The 21,210-nt window shown below is 48.9% G+C and overlaps 1 protein-coding gene across 5 annotated transcripts in view; it reads left to right on the top strand.

Annotated features, from left to right (window-relative positions):
* The window catches only part of SSH1 (slingshot protein phosphatase 1), a 60,862-nt gene extending 43,168 nt beyond the window's left edge, over positions 1-17,694 (top strand). For all 5 annotated transcript variants that reach the window (XM_072723016.1, XM_072723017.1, XM_025986654.2 and 2 more), the window contains 6 exons: positions 330-458; positions 2,989-3,035; positions 4,448-4,594; positions 6,146-6,346; positions 8,438-9,005; positions 11,611-17,694. In XM_072723016.1, coding sequence (XP_072579117.1) covers positions 330-458; positions 2,989-3,035; positions 4,448-4,594; positions 6,146-6,346; positions 8,438-9,005; positions 11,611-12,864 — 2,346 coding nt within the window. In that variant the 3' untranslated portion in view covers positions 12,865-17,694. The remainder of the gene's footprint in view (positions 1-329; positions 459-2,988; positions 3,036-4,447; positions 4,595-6,145; positions 6,347-8,437; positions 9,006-11,610) is intronic.
* The last annotated feature ends 3,516 nt before the right edge of the window (positions 17,695-21,210 follow it).

Raw genomic sequence — 21,210 nt, 5'->3', positions numbered from 1 at the left:
CTCTCTCTGTGACTATCATAAATAAATAAAAATTAAAAAAATATATATATAAGTGCCTTAACTGAGTAGAAGAGATCCCATGTGAATTAGCCTCTTTATATAAAATAATCAGCTTTTCCCAGTCAGACTGACTTTGAGGCTGTGGGGCCTGCATCCCTATCACCTGCATGTGTGCTTACTATGGGGTAAAAAAACAAACCGCAACACCAACAAAACACCTTTTTTGAAAACCACCGCAGTTGAAGTTGTGACTTGACCTCTTTGGAGGTGGACCACTGTCATTTTGCTTTGTGACAAATCACTTTTTCCTGCTGTTTTCCACTCCACAGATCCGTAATGAATTGGAGACGCAGATGAACTGTAACTTGAAAGAATTTAAGGAATTCATAGACAATGAGATGCTCCTTATCTTGGGACAGATGGACAAGCCCTCCCTTATCTTCGACCACCTTTATCTTGTAAGAAGCACAGCGCACGGCAGGGTCTGGTTGGGGGAACATAAATCAACAAACCTTGATTGTTTGAAGTTTGCAGCAAAGTCAGAGAGAGGGAGAGAATTTGTGTTGCTGGAACCTCAATCCTGGCTGTTCTGGGAACTCCTATCTTTGATCCCCTTCCTCTGGCCTGCCCTAGTTTGCTCTCAAGCCAGATGTCTGAGATGTGGCTCCCAGTTGAGCTGTGGGGAATTGTTTGAAGGCTCTCTGGCATAGGCCACGTCGGCAGTTCTCAGACTCTCTCCATCCTTGGTCTACAGTCACTAACACAGAGGCCCCGTCCAAGTTTCTCCACGTGGTTTGAGGGCTCAGAACCCCAGTTCTCACCAAAACCCAGAATTTGCCTTGGCATTGCCGAGATGTGAGAAACAGTAGGGAAGACAGACCGATCCCCCAAAACACAGCTTCTTCCCCTCTCTCTGTCCGCATGGCTACTCCGTGCACTGTTCCCAGGCCCATCAAATGGACAGGCCCCAGGAGCACCACCAGGGGGTTGGGTTTTGTGGATTCTCCCTACCTCCATCTCTTGCTCAGATTCTCTTAATGCTATAAATCTCCATAGAAGGCAACTGGCTAGTTCTCAGTCTCTCAGAGAGACTATAGAGGAAAGCATGTTACTAAAATTAGAGAAGCAATACAGTGTGAAGAAAATTAGACCCACCAGGGCCAAGTTCCCACTCCCCAGCCTAAGCAGCCATGTAACCGGGTCTTTTCTTTTTCTCCTTCATTCTATAGCATGTGGAATGATCACGAGGATTAAGTAAAAGACACATTTAACGCACTGAGTGCAGTTTCTGTAGGCACTAATACATGGCAACCATTGTTACAGCAGAAGTCACTTCCTGGGAAAGTGGAGGAAGTGAATTTGCTGCTGAAGGCATGAACAGTTTTGTTTCCTGCCCACAAGAATTAATTACTAGTTCTCCAGATCCATGTGTCATAATATGTACTTAGTATGTTAAATAAATATATATATAACATATATATTTTTAATGTATTTATGTATTAATCCGTATATATGTATATATGTGTGTGTATACATATATATATATTTAACATTTATATTAAAACGTCTGTGAGTGTGTCGATTTGAAGCCTGTGTCTCAAAAGCCGTCTGGCAGCACTGGGCTCTAATCTGTCTGGGAAGTTGGTGGTTTTTCCTAGTGGAAACAACAGAAGGCAGGCTGTCTCTCCACTAGGTGGTGATCACAGCAAGAGGATGCTCACAGACTTACTGAGCTTTTGTTATTTTTTTCAGTGTGGTTCGGTGCTTTATGTCACTTTTTCCATGAGAGATACTAAAGGAATTTTTATGTTTGAGCCTCTCCCTCCCACATGAAAATGCAGCTAGCACCCATACTTGTCAGCTCCATTGGGCCCCCTGCAATCTGTGTGTCCTGAGGGGTCTACCCCCTGAGAAAGGAAGTTTTTAGGGAAACTCAGGGGGGTCTTTTGCTCTTCGTGACTCTGTCATTTGCATTGCCACAGAGTGACATGATAGCTCTTTCTTTGCTTTTCCCCCTCTGTGTTCCCAGTAAGCTCAGAAATGGAGGGTTTGTTTTTTAATATACTTTAAAAGGCATTAAATTAAAACATGTTATGGAAGGTTCAGAAAAACAAGTAACCCTAGAGAAGAAAGCAAAAAGCATTCCCATTTCATAAATCTAGGCGTAGTCATTGTTATTATTTTAGTATATTTATTTTCCTATCTTCTGGGATTTTTTTTCTTTTTGTCTATAGAGCTTCTTAAAAATAGAAAAAGAAAGACTCATACTCTTTACATAGTTTTATTTTTTATTTTTTTCTCTTTACATAGTTTTATATCCTGTTTTCTCTTTTTAAATTGTTTTCATTATGTGGCATTTCCCTGTGTCTTTAAACAGCCACCAAAAGTAGGATTTGTTTTTAATTGCCCCATCGTGTGCCTTCGTCATCATTTATTTTACTAATTTCTTGTTGGTCCTCTGAATTGTCCCCATTGTTTGTCGTTGCACATAACCATAAATATCCTTGTGCGTAAATCTGCGTGCGAATTCTGGGCGTTTCCTTGGGGCAGCTGTTTGTAGGTGGAACGGCTGGGTCAAAGGGTGGGAGCTTTGAAAAATACTTCCCCCAAAATGTAGGCAACTCCTGCTTTAAATGAGTGTTGTGTGAAAGTGCCCTCTCCCGAGTGGGAAGCTGGAAGTCACTGCCTCTGGTGACAGGACCTGCTAGAGCCTTAGGAAAGGAAGTAGTGGTGAGAGGGGATATAGGTTTTGCTGTTTCACAAAGGCCAGGGGGCAGCCAGGGCCTTCCACTCTGGCTGACGACGCTGGGAATGCCTCGGGAACCTGCTTTTCTAGTGGCTTCTTTCAGTTCTGTCCGTTGTCTGAGGCCAATGGCCATGAAATAACCATCTGCCCCCCCTCCAGGACTAGCCTACACCGTACATCCCCTAAGCAGCTCTGAGGCTGACATGTGACACTCACGGGGGTTTGTGTGATCTGTCCCCCAGGGCTCTGAATGGAATGCATCCAATCTGGAGGAACTGCAGGGCTCAGGGTGAGTCTGCTCCCCTCGTCTTCTCTTGTCCTTCCAGGCAGCTTAGAAACCCCCAAGACTGAGCCCTTATAACTGCCTACACCCTGTCTCCCATCTCCCAAGGGCTGGGCTGATTTTGCATAGCTAAACAGACGAGCTTCAAAATGCCACCTCCTGAATAATTCATGACTTTTCAGTCTTAAGGGGGGTGGGGTGTGATTGTGTATGTCACCAAGAACAATTTACAATCACACTCCAGTGGCAGAGGACAGACTGGATACTGATAGGGCCATGACCCCCTCCTGGGCCCCACTGGCCCGGCACAGGCGCTGGCAGTCCTGGCATGGACACACACACCTGTCAGGCCAGTTGGCAACTCTGATCCCAGGACCACTCTTGGTTCTACCTGAGGTTATACTTTGGGGCCTGCCTGGTGGGAATCTTGCAGCTGAATACTTAGTGTTGGCCAGAAACATATGTTCATCTTAGTCTGTGAAATGCCCAGCAGCAAGAATTAAAAAAAAAAAAAAAAAAAAAAAAGTTTAAATCTAGACCTTCAAGAACAGATGTCTGGACATTTTTTTTTTTTTAAACAACACAGCCACAAAATCACCATTCTGTGGATCTGACATGATGGCATTCTTGAATTACTGCATTTAAAAATCAAGACTAAACAAATCTTAAAATATATCTTCAGAACTACTGGTTAAGATGTGTTCTTGCAACAGAAAGTGTTCTTAAAATGTAGAGTGATACTATATGCTTTCTCTGGTTGGGAATAAATGATTTTAAAAGGTATTTTGTAAAACATTTATAAGTATTTTCTTACACCCTATGTGAGGTATTTTCTAACTCCTGAAATTATTTTGGTCTTCCAGGAATATAAGTATCAAGTTTAGATAACTAGAGATCCTGCATTCAAAAACCCCCTCCACTGTTTATTTATTTATTTGTAGTCTGCCTTGTTTCAAAAGGATTTAAGGCAATTCTCGAGGACATAAATAATGGATGGCTATATTCTACTCTTTTAGCTATTTAAAAGTGGAGACTTTTTTTAAAGCCTGTTTATTCATAACGGTTACAAAGTTTGAAACTTTGAGTGTCTGAAAACATGTTTAAGTAATACATATGTCTGTTTTCCAGAATTCACATTGCTTAGCAATACTTTGAACTTCCGTTTTGTAAGTTTTTTTACAAAGAAATTAGTTCTTTATTATAAATATCATACATTTTTGTCATATAAGAGGGCATTTGGAAAATGCAAAAAAAAAAAAGACTAAGGAAAAACAAAAGTCCCACTGAAACATACCTACTTTATGAGTGTGTATTTAATTTTTTCTTTGCTCAATTTTCTGTTACTTTTTTTTTTTTGTAATTCCTCATTCTGATTCTCCACAATTGTTCTTTCTTTCTTTCTTTCTTTCTCATTACAGTGTTGACTACATTTTAAATGTCACCAGGGAAATAGATAATTTTTTTCCTGGCTTATTTGCATATCATAACATCCGAGTCTATGATGAAGAGACAACAGACCTTCTTGCCCACTGGAACGAAGCGTACCATTTTATAAACAAAGCAAAGTAAGTGGGTTGAGAAGCCAAAGAAACTGGTCTGGCAGATGCTGGGTGGGCAGAAATTAATGGCAATCCCAGACCCAGATGTCTCTGGTTTGTGGAGCCTTTGCTGTCTGTGGACTTTTGGTTTTAGAGCGTGGGACCTCTTGCACCAAAAGAGCACAGTCACTGATCTTCTCAAGGTAGGGGCCCCAGTGAGTCTTTTTTTCACCCGTCATCAATTGTGGCATCGGACCCCACTTTTGTCATCAGTGCTGCTTCCAGGCAAGAATCTGATATCAAGTGGACATTCTTGGGAACTCTGTCTATGGGGAGTCACTGAGCCGAGGGAGGGAGGAAAGTGAGGTCGTACTAGACTGTGGGTACCTTTGGGGCTGCTTCCCCAGAGGAAGCTGCTGAGGCAGAGGCCCAGGGTATGGCCCGCATTCTGTACCTGAGTTAGTGCACTTTTCCTGTTCAAAGAATGGGACGGTCCCATCAGAGGTCTCCATTGCCCTGAGCCTGTTACTGGTGTCCCCCATCTCTTGTCCTCCCCTTATTCTCCTATGGAGCAACTCTGCCTTACGAAAGTCCAGAACAGAGAGAGAGAAGCCTTTGCAATTCTGTGGAGAGGAGCCCCGTTTTCTGCTTTGTACCCCTTCTGATCAAAGCTCTGTAGCATGTCCTTAGCAAATCTTAGTTTGTTTGCATTCCTGGGGGATTGACTCCAGACCAGCAGTCAAACAAAAAAAAAAAAAACAAAAACAAAAAACAAAATGCACTGACAAATAGGGATGAAGTTGAAGCCTGGGGTCTAGGAAGGGAGCCCAGACCCACCTGACGGGCCAGCTGCTTCCAATATAAACAGGCAGGCTGGTGGGTCTGCCTCCTGTCCAAATAAAGCCTCCCAGGTGCAGCCCCTTTGAACATCATGGTCCCCTCCCATTCTCCAGCCCGCTGAAGTCTCGAGAAACGCTGTCTGTTGGCGGCCCTGCCATTTCTACCACAGTACCACTTCCTTACGAACGACCAGCCCGCCTGCCTTCTACCCCTCGTCCAAATCCAGGGCGCTGCCATCCTTGGTCTGGCTCTCCAACCCTCCTTGTCTGGCGAACATCTTGCCTGCCCGAGGGCCTCGAAGCCTTCAATTCGCTGACCCCGTTTCTCTGCAATAACCCCGCGCCCCGCCTCCATCTGTTGTGGCAGCTGTGTAGCTTTTGCAGATGCCCCTTTCGCTGCCCCTTCGCTTCCTGCAAAAAAAGAATTTGTGGTCTCCTGGCCTGTCCCAGCAATCCCACTCTGTCCCTGAAGGCGGCCTGATTTGGGAGCTCTCCCTGTGCGACTTGGCAAGGCCGGGACAGATTTATCTCGATTTCCCATTGTGTGCTAATTGATTTTGCAGTGAAGTTATTTCCTTTCGAGGGTGTGTGGCCATCTGCTGGATAAATATCAGGACATGGGGAGGGGGGTCTGGACACCGAGATAACTTCAGGGTTTTTTAAAAAAAAAAAACCATTGGGTGAAATCTAAGAGAATGAAATCGTTGAGGTTTTTGGACACTCTCTCCCGTCTCTGCAGGAGGAACCATTCCAAGTGCTTGGTACATTGCAAAATGGGGGTCAGTCGATCCGCTTCCACGGTCATAGCCTATGCGATGAAGGAATTTGGCTGGCCTCTGGAAAAAGCGTACAACTACGTGAAGCAGAAGCGCAGCATTACACGGCCCAATGCGGGCTTTATGAGGCAGTTGTCTGAGTATGAAGGCATCTTGGACGCGAGGTGGGTGAGCCTCTGTGGGGAAGGATTGGCGAACCGAGCGGGCTCCCGTCCGGCCTGGCAGCGGCCTCTGGAGGGGGAGCTGGGCCGAGAAAAACAACTATTGTTTGGGGTTTGATTAGTGGTTTCCAGGAGGGATCTGTTTGATTTTGTTGGCACACACAGAAAGCTGTTTTGTTGCTAGAGGGAATAGTGCACAGCTTCCACTCCAGGGCATGACATCATGAGTGGCACAGGCCTGTGGACGTCCCTGTTTCCTGAGCATCTGCTTTGCACCAAACCCCATGCCAGGCCTCACCACCAGGCAGTTTCAAGGACTGAGAGTGAACCCTCTTCTGGTACTGATGAGCTGGGCCCTTAGGGCAGGCTTGCCAATCTCAGCCTCGGTGTCCCCCTTCTGAGTTGAATTAAAGCCTGCTGGGGAGGGCTGATGGGAGATTACCTGAGTGCTGTACAAGTTAACCTTCGCAGATGCTTTGCTAGACCTGGCTCATGATAAATAAAATGCAGCTTTTGACATCTCTAACCCCCACCCAGCAAAGGTCTGCAAAGCATAGGTTGTCCCCCGTGTATGGGGGTATGAGGAACTGACACTGGAGGTTAGCTTATCTTACATCGAGCACCCGGTGGGCAGCAGCAGGGAGAGAGCACACCCAAGTCTGTTGGCCCTCAAGGTTCCTGTGGAGGGGCCCCATGGTGGCTGATCCCCTCTGGATGCTAGAATTCACTTTCTTCCTGTTTCCCTCCTTTTCTGTCTGGATTATTTCTGACTGGTATTATGAGGAGGCCACAGGCTCAGTCCACTGGTTTCTTGGGCAAGTGTGAGAATGCAGGAATGCCCTGGCAGGGTGGAACGGGGGTCTGAGAACAGTCCTGGACATCTTTGGAGTCCCTTTACTGTCAACCAGGATGCTACGGACAGGTCCCCAGGCAGAGCCCCAGGATGATGAGGAGGGGGAGGAGGAGGGAAAGGAGGCGGGTGCATCTTGCCCTTCTTCCTCTTTAGCCCTTCAGATGCTTGCTGCCTTCAGGGGTTTGCAGCCTTCACAGCCTCACCCGGGGTCTTCAGGCCAGGGTTACAGCCATGAGGCACTGATCTTGACTTGCAGCCCCATCTAGGGGCCTTCCTGGCCTTGCCTGGACCGTGCACACAGAGCATTCACCAGTGTTCAAGGTGCTTCCGTGCATTGCAAAACAACAGCAGGTCCTTAATTCCCAATATCTTTTTACATTGACTTCTCTAATCGTAGCCCACACAACTATGTGATGTTGGAATGAGTATGGCCCTGGGGGTCATGGGGGTGACTTACTGACCTTCACGTTAAAGTTTTCTCTCCTTTTTTTTTTTTAGACCTTTACATTAAAAATGTGTTATGATAATACTATCATCGTATTATAAGACCTATTTTTATTTAAAAAAATTTTTTAAAGATTTTATTTATTTATTTATTCATGAGAGACACAGAGAAGGCAGAGGAAAAGCAGGCTCCTCACAGGGAGCCCAATGTGGGACTCGATCCTGGAATTCTAGGATCACCCCCTGAGCCTAAGACAGCCACCCAGGCGTCCTTATAAGAATAAGAACTGTTTTTGTTTGTTTATTTATTTATTTATTTATTATTTTTTTATTTTATTTTTTTTAAAGAACTGTTTTTAAAAGTGACCTGTCATCTATCTAACCGGAAAAAAAAAAAAAAATCTTGTATTTTTCTCTGATTGTCCCAACGGACGCATGTGTGCTTTGCGTTTGCCCATGAGTCTGCATGAGCTCTCTGCTTCGGTCCTTGTTATCTCCCTCCAATACAGGGAGGAGAGGATTGTTATTCCTGTTGACACATGGAGAGCCTTAGTTCACAGAATGAGACGGGACACCGAGACTGTGGAGGTCTTTGAAGTTTAGACTGCCTGAACATGTCTGCCATGGCATCATTGTGTGGCAGTCATTTAAGGCTTGAGCCATGGTGGTTGAGGGTCTTAGCGCCATTTCTGTCAGCCCCGGGCTATCTCTTGCTGGCTCACCACTGCCCTTCCTCCTGGGACCCTTTGGACACTGGCTCCTGATGATGACCTTCCTCTGCTCCCCTCCCCCCACAGCAAACAGCGGCACAACAAGCTGTGGCGCCAGCAGAGCAAGACCTGCCTCCAGCAGCCTGTGGATGACCCCGAAGGGTCTGGGGACTTCTTGCCAGAGACCTTGGACAGCGGCCCGGAGGCCCGGCTGCCCTGTTTGGACGATGCCACCCAGCCTGGGTTTGCAGACAGCAGAGCTCCGGGGGGACCCACTCTCCCCAGCTGCTTCCGGCGACTGTCAGACCCCCTCCTGCATTCCCCCAGTGACGAAACTGCCAGCTTGGTCCACCTGGAGGATCTGGAGAGGGATGCTCTGTTGGAGGAAGCAGCCGAGCCAACCGGGGCACACACGCCAGCCAGATCTCCCCAAGACTCTCCTGACCGCTGTGAGAAGGAAGTGAAGAAGAAACTGGACTTCGGGAGCCCCAAGGCCCGGAGTGGCTCTTTACCACAGGTGGAGGAGATGGAAGGGGAGGAGGCCCTGGGAGCAGGGCGGTGGGGGCGGCCTCCGCCCCAGCTTGATAAGAGCCTGCTCAACCGGGAAAACCTCAACAACAACAACAGCAAGAGGAGCTGTCCAGACGACTTCGAGGTAGGCAGGGGGCCAGCATGGAGGGCGGAGGGCGGCGGCTCCCCTGTCCTGCCAGTGGGCCTTATGGAAGCGTGGCTGCAGGCTGCCAGGGAGTGCGGGTGCACCATGGTTTCGGGGCTCTGCAGGGCCTGGCACACATTCCTGCGTGCCTTCTTTCCCCCACGCAGCTCTCAGGCAGAGCTCCCAAGTCGATTTCTTTCTTACGTAAAATGTAAAACAAAACTTAACCACCCAGCTTCAAAATTTATCAACACAAGGCCGGTCCTATTTCATCCCCACCCCACTCAACTTTCCCACACTCTGAATTGTCTTGAAACAAACCCCAGCTGTGTCGCTTCTTCATACCACATTTAAGAAATTGCTAGGAAGTGCTCAGTGTTGTCGAGTGTCTGGACTTCCAACTCACTGTAATGCTCGGCCCCATTAGTCCCATGTAGCTATCACATTTGGGGGCTTTGTGCAATGAGGTCTTAGCAAGATGGCACCTGCTCAGAAAAATCAGTAATTGCCCTCAGGCTTTCCCCTCTTCCCAGTGGCCCAGGAGCCAAGGCTGGTTTTGTGAGGGGTGTGCTGTGTTGCCCACTTCTGGGTTCCACCCTCCCTCTGCACTGGCTTTTGCCATGGCTGGGGCCAAAGAGCTTCACTTCCCCTGGCCTCACCGCCCATCTTCCAAGACCGCTATGATTTGTAAGTGAGAGCACTCGGAAAGCTGACAGGTGCATTCCCACATCCAAAGGGTTTGTCTTTACCATGTTCTGATAAAAATGAAATGGGAAATTAGATCTATTGAACATAGAACATTCCAGACCAGATGTTAATTACTCATGAATTTCTGCCACCACTCCCCTTCCCTCAAAGAGCAAATACCCATAAAGAGAGGTGATACAAAATGTCTGTCCAGGACAGCAGTGGCTTCATCAGTCTGAGATGGCACAGGGTGAGTCATGAAAAATACAGTAGGGGTGGGTGAAAAGGTGCATGAAGGATATCCTGCCTTTGCTGGAATTTGAACAGGTGATGTTTTCTAAAGAATGGGACCAAGAGACAAGTACTCCTCCCCTTGTTCAACTCTTGTTTGTGCACTAGGGTGCCAGGTTGGTGAGCGGTTCAGCTGTGAGGGGTCTGAACCTCCTCTCCTCCCCTCAGCCTGATTAGCACCTGCTCATCCCAAAGGTCTTAGCTGAGATTCAACCACTCCGGGAAGCCTTCCCTCTGCAGAAAACTTCTAGCTCACCCCTCTCCATCCTCACCCTTGTCACTCAGTTTCCTGGTCCACAATAGACCCTGAGAGCAAGGACCATGTCTTGTTTACAGCCCCGTGCCTGATTCAAGTGCTGGTGCATGACAGGCACTCCTGAAATACGAGTTGGATGAGTGGAGTGCCCCCCCCCACCCCCGCCTGATTGCTCCTTGGGCTCCGAAAGGTAGTCTTAAATCTCTCACTGTGGGGCTTTTCACCACGTTTTAGAACGTTAGGTTCTAAAGGTTTTAGAAGGAAACTTTGATCAGGGTTTAAGAAAACTTTCTGGGTCAAGAGTTCGGAGGTTATCAGGTCTCACTGTCGGACCTGGAAGCTGACCCCAGGGATCCTGACAACGTTAGGAACAGGAGACCCGGCCTCCCACCTCCCCCCAGCACACATTCTCCATGTGTTCCCCTGCAGCCTCTATGGATCATGGCTGGATTTCCTTATGATGCCTTCAGTATTGGACCACTCCATGACTTGGGGGCCCTATGTGCGTGACACAGGATGGGATAAGGCCCTGATGATCAGGGCCATGGGCAGGGGGAGGGAGAAACAGGATGCAACAGCAGCCCTTTTTCAAGAAGCCTTTGTTTTAGACTAGCTTGGGAATCCCACAGCTAAAGCACTGTCAGGCAGAGGGTTGGTTGCCCGCATCAGCTCAGAGGAGCAGCCCTGGGATCTGTTGACGGGCATGTGAGGGAGGTAGGCTGTTGCTCTGCCCACCAGGAGGGTGTGGTGTGGTGTGGAGGCATATGTCATGCTCACTTAGAGCCAGGTAGGTGGCTTTCCTCGGAAAACAATGCAAACATGTTCTCCATTGGTATATAAAATCCACCTCAGCCTGGCTCCCTCATCTGGGACTGTGAGGACCCATGTTTGTGTCTATACTGGAGTCTTCCAAAGCCATTTTTGCCCTTGGTTTCCTCCTGTGAAGACCACACCCAATGGCTAGATGGTGGTTCCTTGGAGCCACGATGTGTATGTGCTGGAAGGGAAGAACCCCATTTTCAGGCTACAAACTCCCCAAGAAGAGATTCTTTCTGAAAGGGAAAGGAAGGGAGGGGCACCCATATGAGATGGTGAAGGTAGGGTTGAACAAGCCCTGGTTCTGACCATGCTGGATCTGTGACCCAGAGATTTGCCCAGTAATCATAGCCATACAGCTTCTGGGAAGTTTGGTTCAGCATCTCTAACCATCACTACTCATGGCCAAGTGGGTTCCAAGAGGCCTCTGTTCTGTGCTAACTGAAGGGCGGGCGCTGCCTCTCCGGTGCCTGCACAGCCCACTTCACACCCTCCTTGTGTTTTGTGGCGTCTGGCTCACTGTTGTATATTCACAATGTTCTTGTCACCTTTCAGCATGATGCTATATTTGGGATCCTTAACAAGGTGAAGCCTTCCTACAAATCCTGTGCTGACTGCATGTACCCTACAGCCAGCGGGGCTCCTGAGGTCTTCAGGGAGCGAGGCGAGAATCCTGGCGCTCCTGCCATCTGTACCCAACCAACCTTCCTGCCCCACCTCACATCTTCCCTTGTGGCCCACACAGCCAGCAGGTCCCGAGCTTTAGAGAAACTGGCCTCTGGCCCAAGCGAGAGTCTCTCATTCCTACCACCAGCAGGCTCAAGGAGGTCAGACACCGGCGGCTCTGGGGCTGCAGCAGCCCCAGAACTACCAGCTAGCGTTTTGGAACCTTCCAGAGAAACCCAAAAAGTCCCGCCAAAGTCCCTCCTTTTGAAGAATTCTCACTGTGACAAGAACCCTCCAAGCATGGAAGTAGCGAAGGATGAATCACCACCCAAGAAAGATCTGAAACCAGCCAAGGACCTGCGACTTCTGTTCAGTAAAGAAGCTGAGAAGCCCACAACCAACAGCTACTTGATGCAGCACCAGGAATCCATCATTCAGCTGCAGAAGGCAGGTTTGGTCCGAAAGCACACCAAAGAATTGGAGAGGCTGAAGGGCACACCTGCAGACCCAGCATCTTCCTGTAGGGATGGCACCAGCAGCAGACTGGAGCCCAGCATACCCGAGGAGAACCCCGACCTGGCTCCTGTTCCTCTGCCGGGGCCCCCAGCCCTGCCTGTCCTCACTGGGAGTGACGAGAAGTCAGAGGCCATCCCCCCTCCGTTGGAAGGCACCCCACTTAAGAGCCCCACTCCTTTCCTCTCCCGCCTAGATCACACCAGTCATTTCTCAAAGGACTTCCTGAAGACCATCTGCTACACCCCCACGTCCTCCTCCATGAGCTCCAACCTGACGCGGAGCTCCAGCAGTGACAGTATCCACAGCATCCGAGGCAAGCCGGGGCTGGTGAAGCAGCGGACACAGGAGATTGAGACCCGGCTCCGGCTGGCAGGCCTCACTGTCTCGTCCCCGCTGAAACGCTCACACTCTCTGGCCAAGCTTGGAAGTCTCAATTTCTCGACAGAGGACCTGTCCAGTGAGGCGGATGCATCCACCCTCACCGACTCCCGGGATGCCAAGTTGAGCGAGTCTTCCTTCTTGCATCAGCCCCCGGCAGCCCTGAGGAGCCCAACTGCGACCTCTCAACCATCAGGGAAATCTGCTTCAGAACACTCGAGAAGCCCCTCATGGATGAGCAAAAGCTGACCCGCCTCTTGCTGTAATCGGACGTGTATTTTCACGTGGTCTCTCCCTTCGTTTCACTGTGGGTTTTGGCCGTGATTTCTCCTAAACAGTTGACATTCTCACTCTCCCCCTCTTGCCACAAAGAGGAAGAGAAAAAAATCAAGAATAACCCAGCACAAGAAGAAAGGGTGGTTTTGCCAGTCGGGTGGCCCCGGGAAGCCAAAAGCCGCCGGCCAGTAGATACAAAACTCCGATCCCCAAGTCATGTGTTTTCAGGAAGAATCCTGTTTTAAAAAGAGCATATGCAAATATGCACACACATCACAAATACTCCATTTGCACCATGCAAACGAGTGGCAGCAGTGAAGGCTGCCTCACCACGGCGCACGTTCCTAGCTCATTCAGGCCCTTGCGGGGAAACCCTGGGGTGACAGTATAAGTCCTACCTCTGTTCTTGCTGTGCTTTTTATTTTTAAAATACAGTAGTGTCCAAGGCTCGTTCCAGGGAATAACGCTGTGTCAGAAAAGGTTTTTCCAAAAAGAATTGAGGTGGGGTTGGGACCCCAAAAAGTGTTCAGACTTTTAAGTTGCCTACACCCAACACCTCTAGGTGAAGTTACACAAAGTCGCCTAGTGCTATTGTTGAAGCAGCTCTGATGCGGCATGGAGATCATCTGTGCGGTTGACTTCTTTGTCCTGATGTGTTGTCCCAGCAGAGTGATGTGTCTGGCCGGCACTGGGGTGAGGAGGCAGGAAGTACCTGTGATGTCTTCATGCTGTGCCCCCTGGTCTGGGGAGCAGGACCCATGGAGCATGCACTGCATCTCATCTGCTGCTGAACCTGATGTGGTTGTGTTGAGGCTGTGAAAGTGCTAGAGAGTCGGGTGGGTGCCAGGAGTGGTTCCAAGACACAGATCGTCCTGCCAGGAGCCCTAGCCCCTTGGGTTCATGAGGTCACAGGAGCATGTTTGGGGAGGAGAGGGGGCTTTCATCAGTAGTGAGCCACCCTGCTAGTCCCTCTCCGGGAGCAACCCTTCAGCCGCTGCTCAGAGAAACAAGACCTTTGGAAAGCTTCACAGATGTTTACAGTTGTCCCTTCCTTTGGTTGAGGATACCTCTTCCTGTCTCCCAGTGGCTCTTCCTGGCAGTGAAGACAGAGTAGAGGAGGGGTCTCTAGTCCCGGCCTGGGCTCTGGAGTGGGTCCTTTCAGAATCCGGTGAGCTGTGCCCGTCATGCTGCCACAGGCTCTGGGCACATGGGTGGAGGGAGTCTGCTGCTGTTGGTTGGCAAGACAGGCTGATAAAGTATTTTGAAGAGAGAGGAAAAAAGAAGCTTGGTAGTAAGGCAGAAAGGCTTCATCCAAGGATTCCACACACTCTGGTGTACAGACCCATGAGCTAAGAATGGCTTTTACATTTTTAAGGAGTTATTTAAAAAAAAAAAAAATCCAATATGCAACAGGCACCATGTAGCCTGCAAAGCTTAGGAAACTCACGCTGTATCAGAAACCTTTATAGACAGGATTTGCTGCCCAGGGCCCTCCAAGAAGAATCTGGCATATTCGAAGGCCTCCCCTCCTTCTTGGACACCTCAGGCCCAACCCTTGCCTTCTCCCAGCCTAGACCTTGCCTACTCACCCCCATGTGGCTCTCACCGAGGGCAGAGTAGCTGTGTAGGTGCAGAGGTCTCCCAGAGTATGGCATGCAGTCAGCTTGCAGCCAGATTTATTCAGTGAAGCTAGAAGCCCTCAGGTGCCAGCCAAGCTCCGAAAGTGGCCAAAAGGGCTGCCATCTTTTATCTTATGTTGGTCAGACCTGGGTCCCCAGGAGCAGCTGTTCTAGAGAGCACCTCAGGCAGGCTCTTCAAGACAAAGGGTGGACAAAGGGTGGTCCACATTTCAACTAATGGGTAGAGTTTATGCAGAAATGCTCTCTCCAGGAACTTTCCCTCCCTGCTGTTAATTTTTTTTTTTTTACCATAACATTATTTTATAGGAATTTGTCCCCCCCCCCCCCCCCGTCAATTGAAATCACATTAAAAGGTGATTATCTCCTTCATCCTGAAAACCCTCTTGTGCTGCCCCCATGCCCCCAGCCAAAAGAAACCTCATCCTCAAAAAACATCGAGTTCAATATGTTTTGCCAAATTAAATTTCACGTGGTGGCTCAATTTTTGTGTCGAATAATTCTTTAGATTTGATGCCGACAGGCTTATGTTGCTCTTGATGGCTCGGTGCGTGAGAACAATATACTTTTGAAAACTTTAATTTTGAAAGCGTAGGAGGAGGGTTACAAACTTGAGTGAGTCTTTGGCTCTTAGTTATCCTTTTCGTTTTCATAAGCACAGCTTATATGTCAGCATCTACACAGACTAGGGCCTGGGTCCCCATCATCAGGGTGAAGTGGGAGCATTCTTGATTGGACAGGTAACACTCTGGCCTGTAGGAAAGGATACAACAAGCATTTCCCCAAAACCCACATCACCAAGAGCATTCTCTGGGGCCTGGGGGCACCCTAGCAAAGAGAGCCTCACACTGGCCTCTGAAAAGAAGATCTGTGCCATAAGATATACCCCATCTTGACCAGTGCTCTGCCTGGAATCTGCTGATGGCAACCATGCCGAGCATTGGTGGCACAAGTCAGAGGCAGGGGTTTCTGCTGTGAAAGTCATTGATTGTGGTGACTGCCATCTTCAGGGAATGCCCTTGTTGAAATAGAGAATGGAGATTTGCTAGATCAACTGGAAACTCTCCCTGAGTCTTGGACTGCTTTTCTAGTCCCAACTCACCTTTCTGTCTTTTACTTGACTTCATGTGGTATGCGCAAGTTAGAACTTCCCTAGATCGTCATCTTGCATTGATCCGGGGTAGGGTTGGGGGTCTTCTTGTCAAGTATGAGGGTGCAGCTGGGCACAGAGAGAGAAAAAACCACGCTGCCCTCTGACCATGATTCAATAATGCTGATTTCAGTTTCTTTGCCTTGGAGTTACTTCGGGGTGTCGGACTGATGTTCTCCACCGCATGAACTTAAGAACAAGGCTTCTTGCCCTTGGCATTCCCCGTTTTTTTGTTCTCTTCGTGGGAACCCATGCCAACCTCTGGGTGCTGAACAGCACACTCCTGGGTAGTGGCACTCTGTCCGTCATATGTGAGACCACTCACCAGCTGCTCCCCAGTGGCCGCACTGTCTCACCCCCTTCTGTCCCACCCCATGCCTTTAGCCAAAAACCATTCCAGCCTATTCTCAAGCTCTTCTCCTCCTGAATAAGCCCAGAGGGTGCCACAGGGTAGAGCCAACATTGCAATAGAATTCACATTTTCAGGACAGCCCTGATCTTCGCCACTCTTGTCTTTCTACACAGGCCAGACCCCAGAAGGTTCATGACTCCCCCTGCCCCCCCCCCGGGGCCATTTCTCCCCAGTGGGGAGAAGTGATGCGTCCTTTAGTCAAGCTCATATACTGACCTTACCCAAGGTGTCTGAATATGAAAGACATGTTCTCTGTTGACCAGAAATGCTTTGTTCCAGCATATATCCCACCCAGCCGTACTCTGGCTTGCCACCTAGCAGGGCTTCCCCCAGACCCAGTGAGGGCACTCACTTGACCTCTGGCAGGAGAGCTAGGCAGGCTAAGGAATCTGTGACCCTTAGCTCCACTCCCACTGTGCGGGTTCTTGCCAATGCTGCATGCCAAACTGTAGTCGACTGACCCCCACCCCCACCCCCACCCCATGCTCAGCTTCTTGGTCTTTTTATTGTGTACGACTGAGTTTCTGTGTCTAGGAGTTCACTCTGCATACATATATATATATATATGCAACTTGAATCAAATCGCCTTGTGGGTCCCTTCTCGCCCATCCACACGTGCCCTGTCATGCGAGTACAAAGCGGATCACCTGACCGATCTGGAGTGGGGCTGTGTGCAGCGCTGCTCTTGATAGACCCAATGCGACCTCCTTTTGTCTTGTAGTGGGTGCCACGGCCCTGGCCCCATTCAGCCTCTTCAACAGGAGTCTTTATAACCAGCCCACCAGTTCTCTGCCGTCCTTCGTGTTGGCTGTGCCACACAAGAAGGTGGCTGCTTCCCCCCACCCCGCCCCTTTTCCGACACTGTAATTATTGTTTTACAATTGAGTGCCTTAATAATAGTTTACAAATACTGTGTATTTATGGGAAACTGGTAAGCTGTCACCTTCTGTGATTGGACCTTTGCCTTGTCAGTGGTGGTTGGCGTGAGGGCCGGAGCTTACCCTACCTCCTACTTGTGCTCATCTGCTGTGCAGTCATGTGTGGGGTTGGGGGGGTTGGAGAGAGGAGTGCCCCCCCCCACCACTGTTCAAGGAGCGACAGTGGTTTCTGCAAGTGAGGCAGGCACTAGCTCACCTTGTGTCCCACAGTAGGAAGGAAAGCACAGAATTTGGTTCGCTAGCCAGCTGGGGCGGCACCTCCTCCACTCCCCCACCCTCACCCCCATCACACAGTTGTTTCGTAGAGATGTGGTTACCATCTAGGCCACCCTGTTTTCTCCTCTGTTGGTGTCCCAAGCTCTCTGCAACAAAATGCAGGAATGGACACCAGCCCCTGCAAAATCAGGAGCTCTGTAAGATAAGTTCTTTGGTTTTCAGAAGCTGCCAGTGGGTTCCAGTGTGTTGCGTTAAGATATCAATGATTTTTTTTTATTCTATTGTTTTCCTTCGTGTTTTTTTTTTATATTATATATTTAAAAAGCAGTATCTTTTGTACTGTGAATTTGCAGTAGAAGATGCATAATGCACTTTTTTTTTACTTCTGTTGGTGTGTACTGTAATAGTCTGTGTGCTTCTTGTGATGATAATAAACTTTTTCTTTATAAATGTTTGATGACTTGTGAACTTGTGCAAAAGGAAACTGCTGCTTCAACCCTTGCCAAGACAGCATATCTGCAATCGTCATAACAGCCAATCTTCTCTGAGCACCTACCCTGTGCTAAGCCCCGTGCCAGAAACCTGGACACATTAGACTGAAGGAAGGACCAAGGGAAAAAAGTGTTAGCTCCTCCAGGAATTGTCGTGTTTTTTCCTCCTGATTTGGTCATTAAGGAAGAGCAGTCCCACTTGTGGGTGGCTATTTGTATTAAAAAAAAAAAAAAAAAAAGTCCCTGCTCAGTGGGGTATCTTGCACAAAAGCAGAAAGCTAGAGTGTGTTTGACACTACCACCTAAGTTAGTCCAGCATCCCATCACAGGAGAGGAGACCATGGAGGCTAATGATTGCTGGTGGCCAAGGCAGGAGTCCTAGGGAACCAGAGTTGCTGCACACAACAAAGGCTTAACTCATGCCAAGGTCACAACCCACTGCAGGTCAGGACCTTTTGGTGGCTCTCCTCCCCTGTTGACTCATGAAGCTGAGCTACATTAAACCTGCTATTTCGAGTTCTTTGCTCTGGCTGTGTAGTCAGGGTGAAAGCGCGGGGACTCACGTTCACTCCTCACTTTTTTTTTTTTTTTAATTTTTAAAATTTTATTCATGAGAGACAGAGAAGAGATCTAGGCAGAGGGAGAAGCAGGCACCCCACACAGAGCGCCATGTGGAACTCGATCTCAGGACCCTGGGATCATGACCTGACCCAGAGGCAGACGCTCAACCACTGAGCCACCCAGGTGCTCCTTCACTGCCTTTAGATGTGCCACATCGCATCTCTTTATGTCATCATGGGCGAGACCCAGTCACGTGGCTCCACCCCGACCGCCCGGATTGCTGGGAGGTGTGCACGCACGCTCGGTGAGCACTGCTGTCTGCCACAAGTACCTTGGCATGACCACTAAATTCCAGTGCCTGTGTATCCAAGAAACAGCTTAGCTCACCTCGGCATGCTGTGTCTGTCGCCTGGATTCACAGGGGACTGATGGATAAACCAGAATGCAAGCTGATGACTTTAGAGCCAAAATTCTAGCGGTCAGGCAGGTCCGATTACTCTCACTTGCCAATCAGCACATTGAGTCCTCTAGACAAATCTACATTTGAAGCCAAATTATGGTTAGGAATTGTTGATGGAGTATGAAATCAAAGCCGAAGGGGGGACGGTGATTCCAGTGGTTAATGCCAGCACGCTGCAGGGCAGTCCTTCCTGTAAGATGGTTCTGAAACCAAACCACTGAGGGTCATGGTTCAGGACAGTCTTTGTTGGCAAGTCTGGAGACCCCTCCTAAATTCTCTTCAAGCTCCAGCCATGAATCAGAGCCTGAGGATGGGGCCCAGCACGCTGTATGTTCCCGATGGAGTCCCTGGGAATTCTAATGGCTGAGCACAAAAACCATCAAAATAAGAATGTGATGCAATGGGGCAGGCTTCCACTCTGCTAGCTACAATCGCATTCCACACGTGCTTCCCAGAGACAACACCCACATCCCCCTGCGGAATATGGTGTTCCAAAACTCCGTCAGATACTCCGCTTACCGAGGGCACTTTGGAGAACGTTCCTCTAATTGGCTGGTTTTACCCTGATTTCATCCTCAGAGTAACGGTGCTGAGGTTGAGTGTGATTCCAGGTCATGCCTCCAGCGGGGGTAGTTTTATAGAGGAGGACCCTCCTGCTTGTTTGTGTTTATGCCTGGAGAAGCCCCTCCGTGAGGTGCTTAGAGGATACTCCAGAAGGTGGGACTTGGAGAATGACTGGCATTTCAGAAGGATTCGCTTTATAGTTGGGTAAGCTCCCCTCCTTTTTTAAGATTTTATTTATTCATGAGAGACAGAGAAAGGCAGAGACACAGGCAGAGGGAGAAGCAGGCTCCCTGCAGGGGACTCCATCCCAGGACCCCCAGGATCAGGCCCTGACCCACAGGCAGACCTTCAACCACTAAGTTGCCCGGGTGCCCCCAGATAAGCCCTTTCTAAAGAAGTCCATCAATAGCATGCAAAGTGAGCCCTGCCGGGAAATACCAGCCACACATCCTGTGCCCTAGCACGAAGGAGCAGATCATACTGACCCTTCTGGGTACCCAGCACTTTACATAAGGAATCCCAGAGCCCTCCAAGCAGCCCTGTTGATGTTAACCACAGTTCAGACCTGAAGAAACAGGCCTGCAGAGTCTAAGTGGTTTGCCCACGGTTGCATCTGGAAAGTGGTGAGGCCCGTAGGTACTGCTTCTTCCCCACCTGAAACTTTTCCCAGAGCCCTCCCCACCCCAGAAGTAGAAAAAGCAACCTGAAGATAGATGCGTGTTGATCGCCCTATAGATATCAGCAAGAAAACACAGGATTCAGAAATGAAACCTCCAGCCCCTGGGAAATCTGACCCACGTCATGCTCCAAAGGCTATTTGGATGATACAAAATGTACCTCTCTCTCCCGAGTCATATCCACCATTTTTTTGCCTTTAAGGGGAAATTGCTCGTGCATCCTGAAGTATATTTGTAAAGGGTCCCATTTCAGCTCAAAAGTCCTCTCGGTGTAAACTGTTCCAGCAAATAAAATGGTGCTGGCATGAGCAGCTTTCCAGCACAGGAAAGGATGCATGGGGCCCTGCAGATGCTAAGAGACATTCTCCTGCAAGTGGTTTGTTGGGGGTGAGCTCTCTCTGGTTTGGAAGTTTGATATCAAAATGGGTTAAGAACAATGCTACCCTACCTCATGGAGCCAAGAATTTGAGAATTAGCTGATAAATGTACACAACCCCCTTTGCCTGGCACACCATCCATGCTGTATCATGGTGGCCGTTACTGTTGGTAAGGGCGGGAGGGATGGGGGGAGGGAGGCAAGCAGGAAGTAGCCTAGCTGAGCTTGCAAGTGTTGCACATATGTTACCCATATATGTTGGTCCTCACAACTGAAAAGACCCCCTTTTACAAACGAAAAGGTAGAAATGCAGAGAGGTTAGGAAAGGTGGGTCAGAGCTGCACAGCCAGAAAGGGACAAAGGTCCAGGGTGCCTGACTCCAAATTTATAGACTTTCTACCCCACCATCCATTCCCCCATGGAAAATAGCCCATAGTGTACACAGTGTAATGCTGAGCACATAGTAGGTGCTCAATAAATATTTGATGATTGTGAGCGAGTGAGCAAATGAATGAAATAGGCTCTGAAAGCAAGTCCTAGTTTCAATCACCAAGGCCTGGAAAATTTGGGGACACCCATGATTGCCTAAACCAAGTCTCTCTGAGATAAGGATGGTGCCTGTCACCTTCTGGACCCCAAAAAGGGCTTGGCACATTGGACCGAACCTTAGGTCAGCACCGGGCATTAGCTATGAATCTAGTAATCCTTAGTCTTTAAAGAGTCCAGAAGCACGTGAAAGGTCACTCAAGCCAGGTTCCTTTATAGCATCCATTCCAACATCCTCCCCCCATCCGTGGCTCCCCTGCCATGTGCCAGACGCTGGGGACAAAGAAAGGC

The sequence above is a fragment of the Vulpes vulpes genome, chromosome 10 (genome assembly GCF_048418805.1).
Source record: "Vulpes vulpes isolate BD-2025 chromosome 10, VulVul3, whole genome shotgun sequence".
NCBI lineage: Eukaryota > Metazoa > Chordata > Mammalia > Carnivora > Canidae > Vulpes > Vulpes vulpes.
The sequence above is the reverse complement of the archived record's forward strand: the minus strand, read 5'-3'. Positions and strand labels throughout refer to the sequence as shown.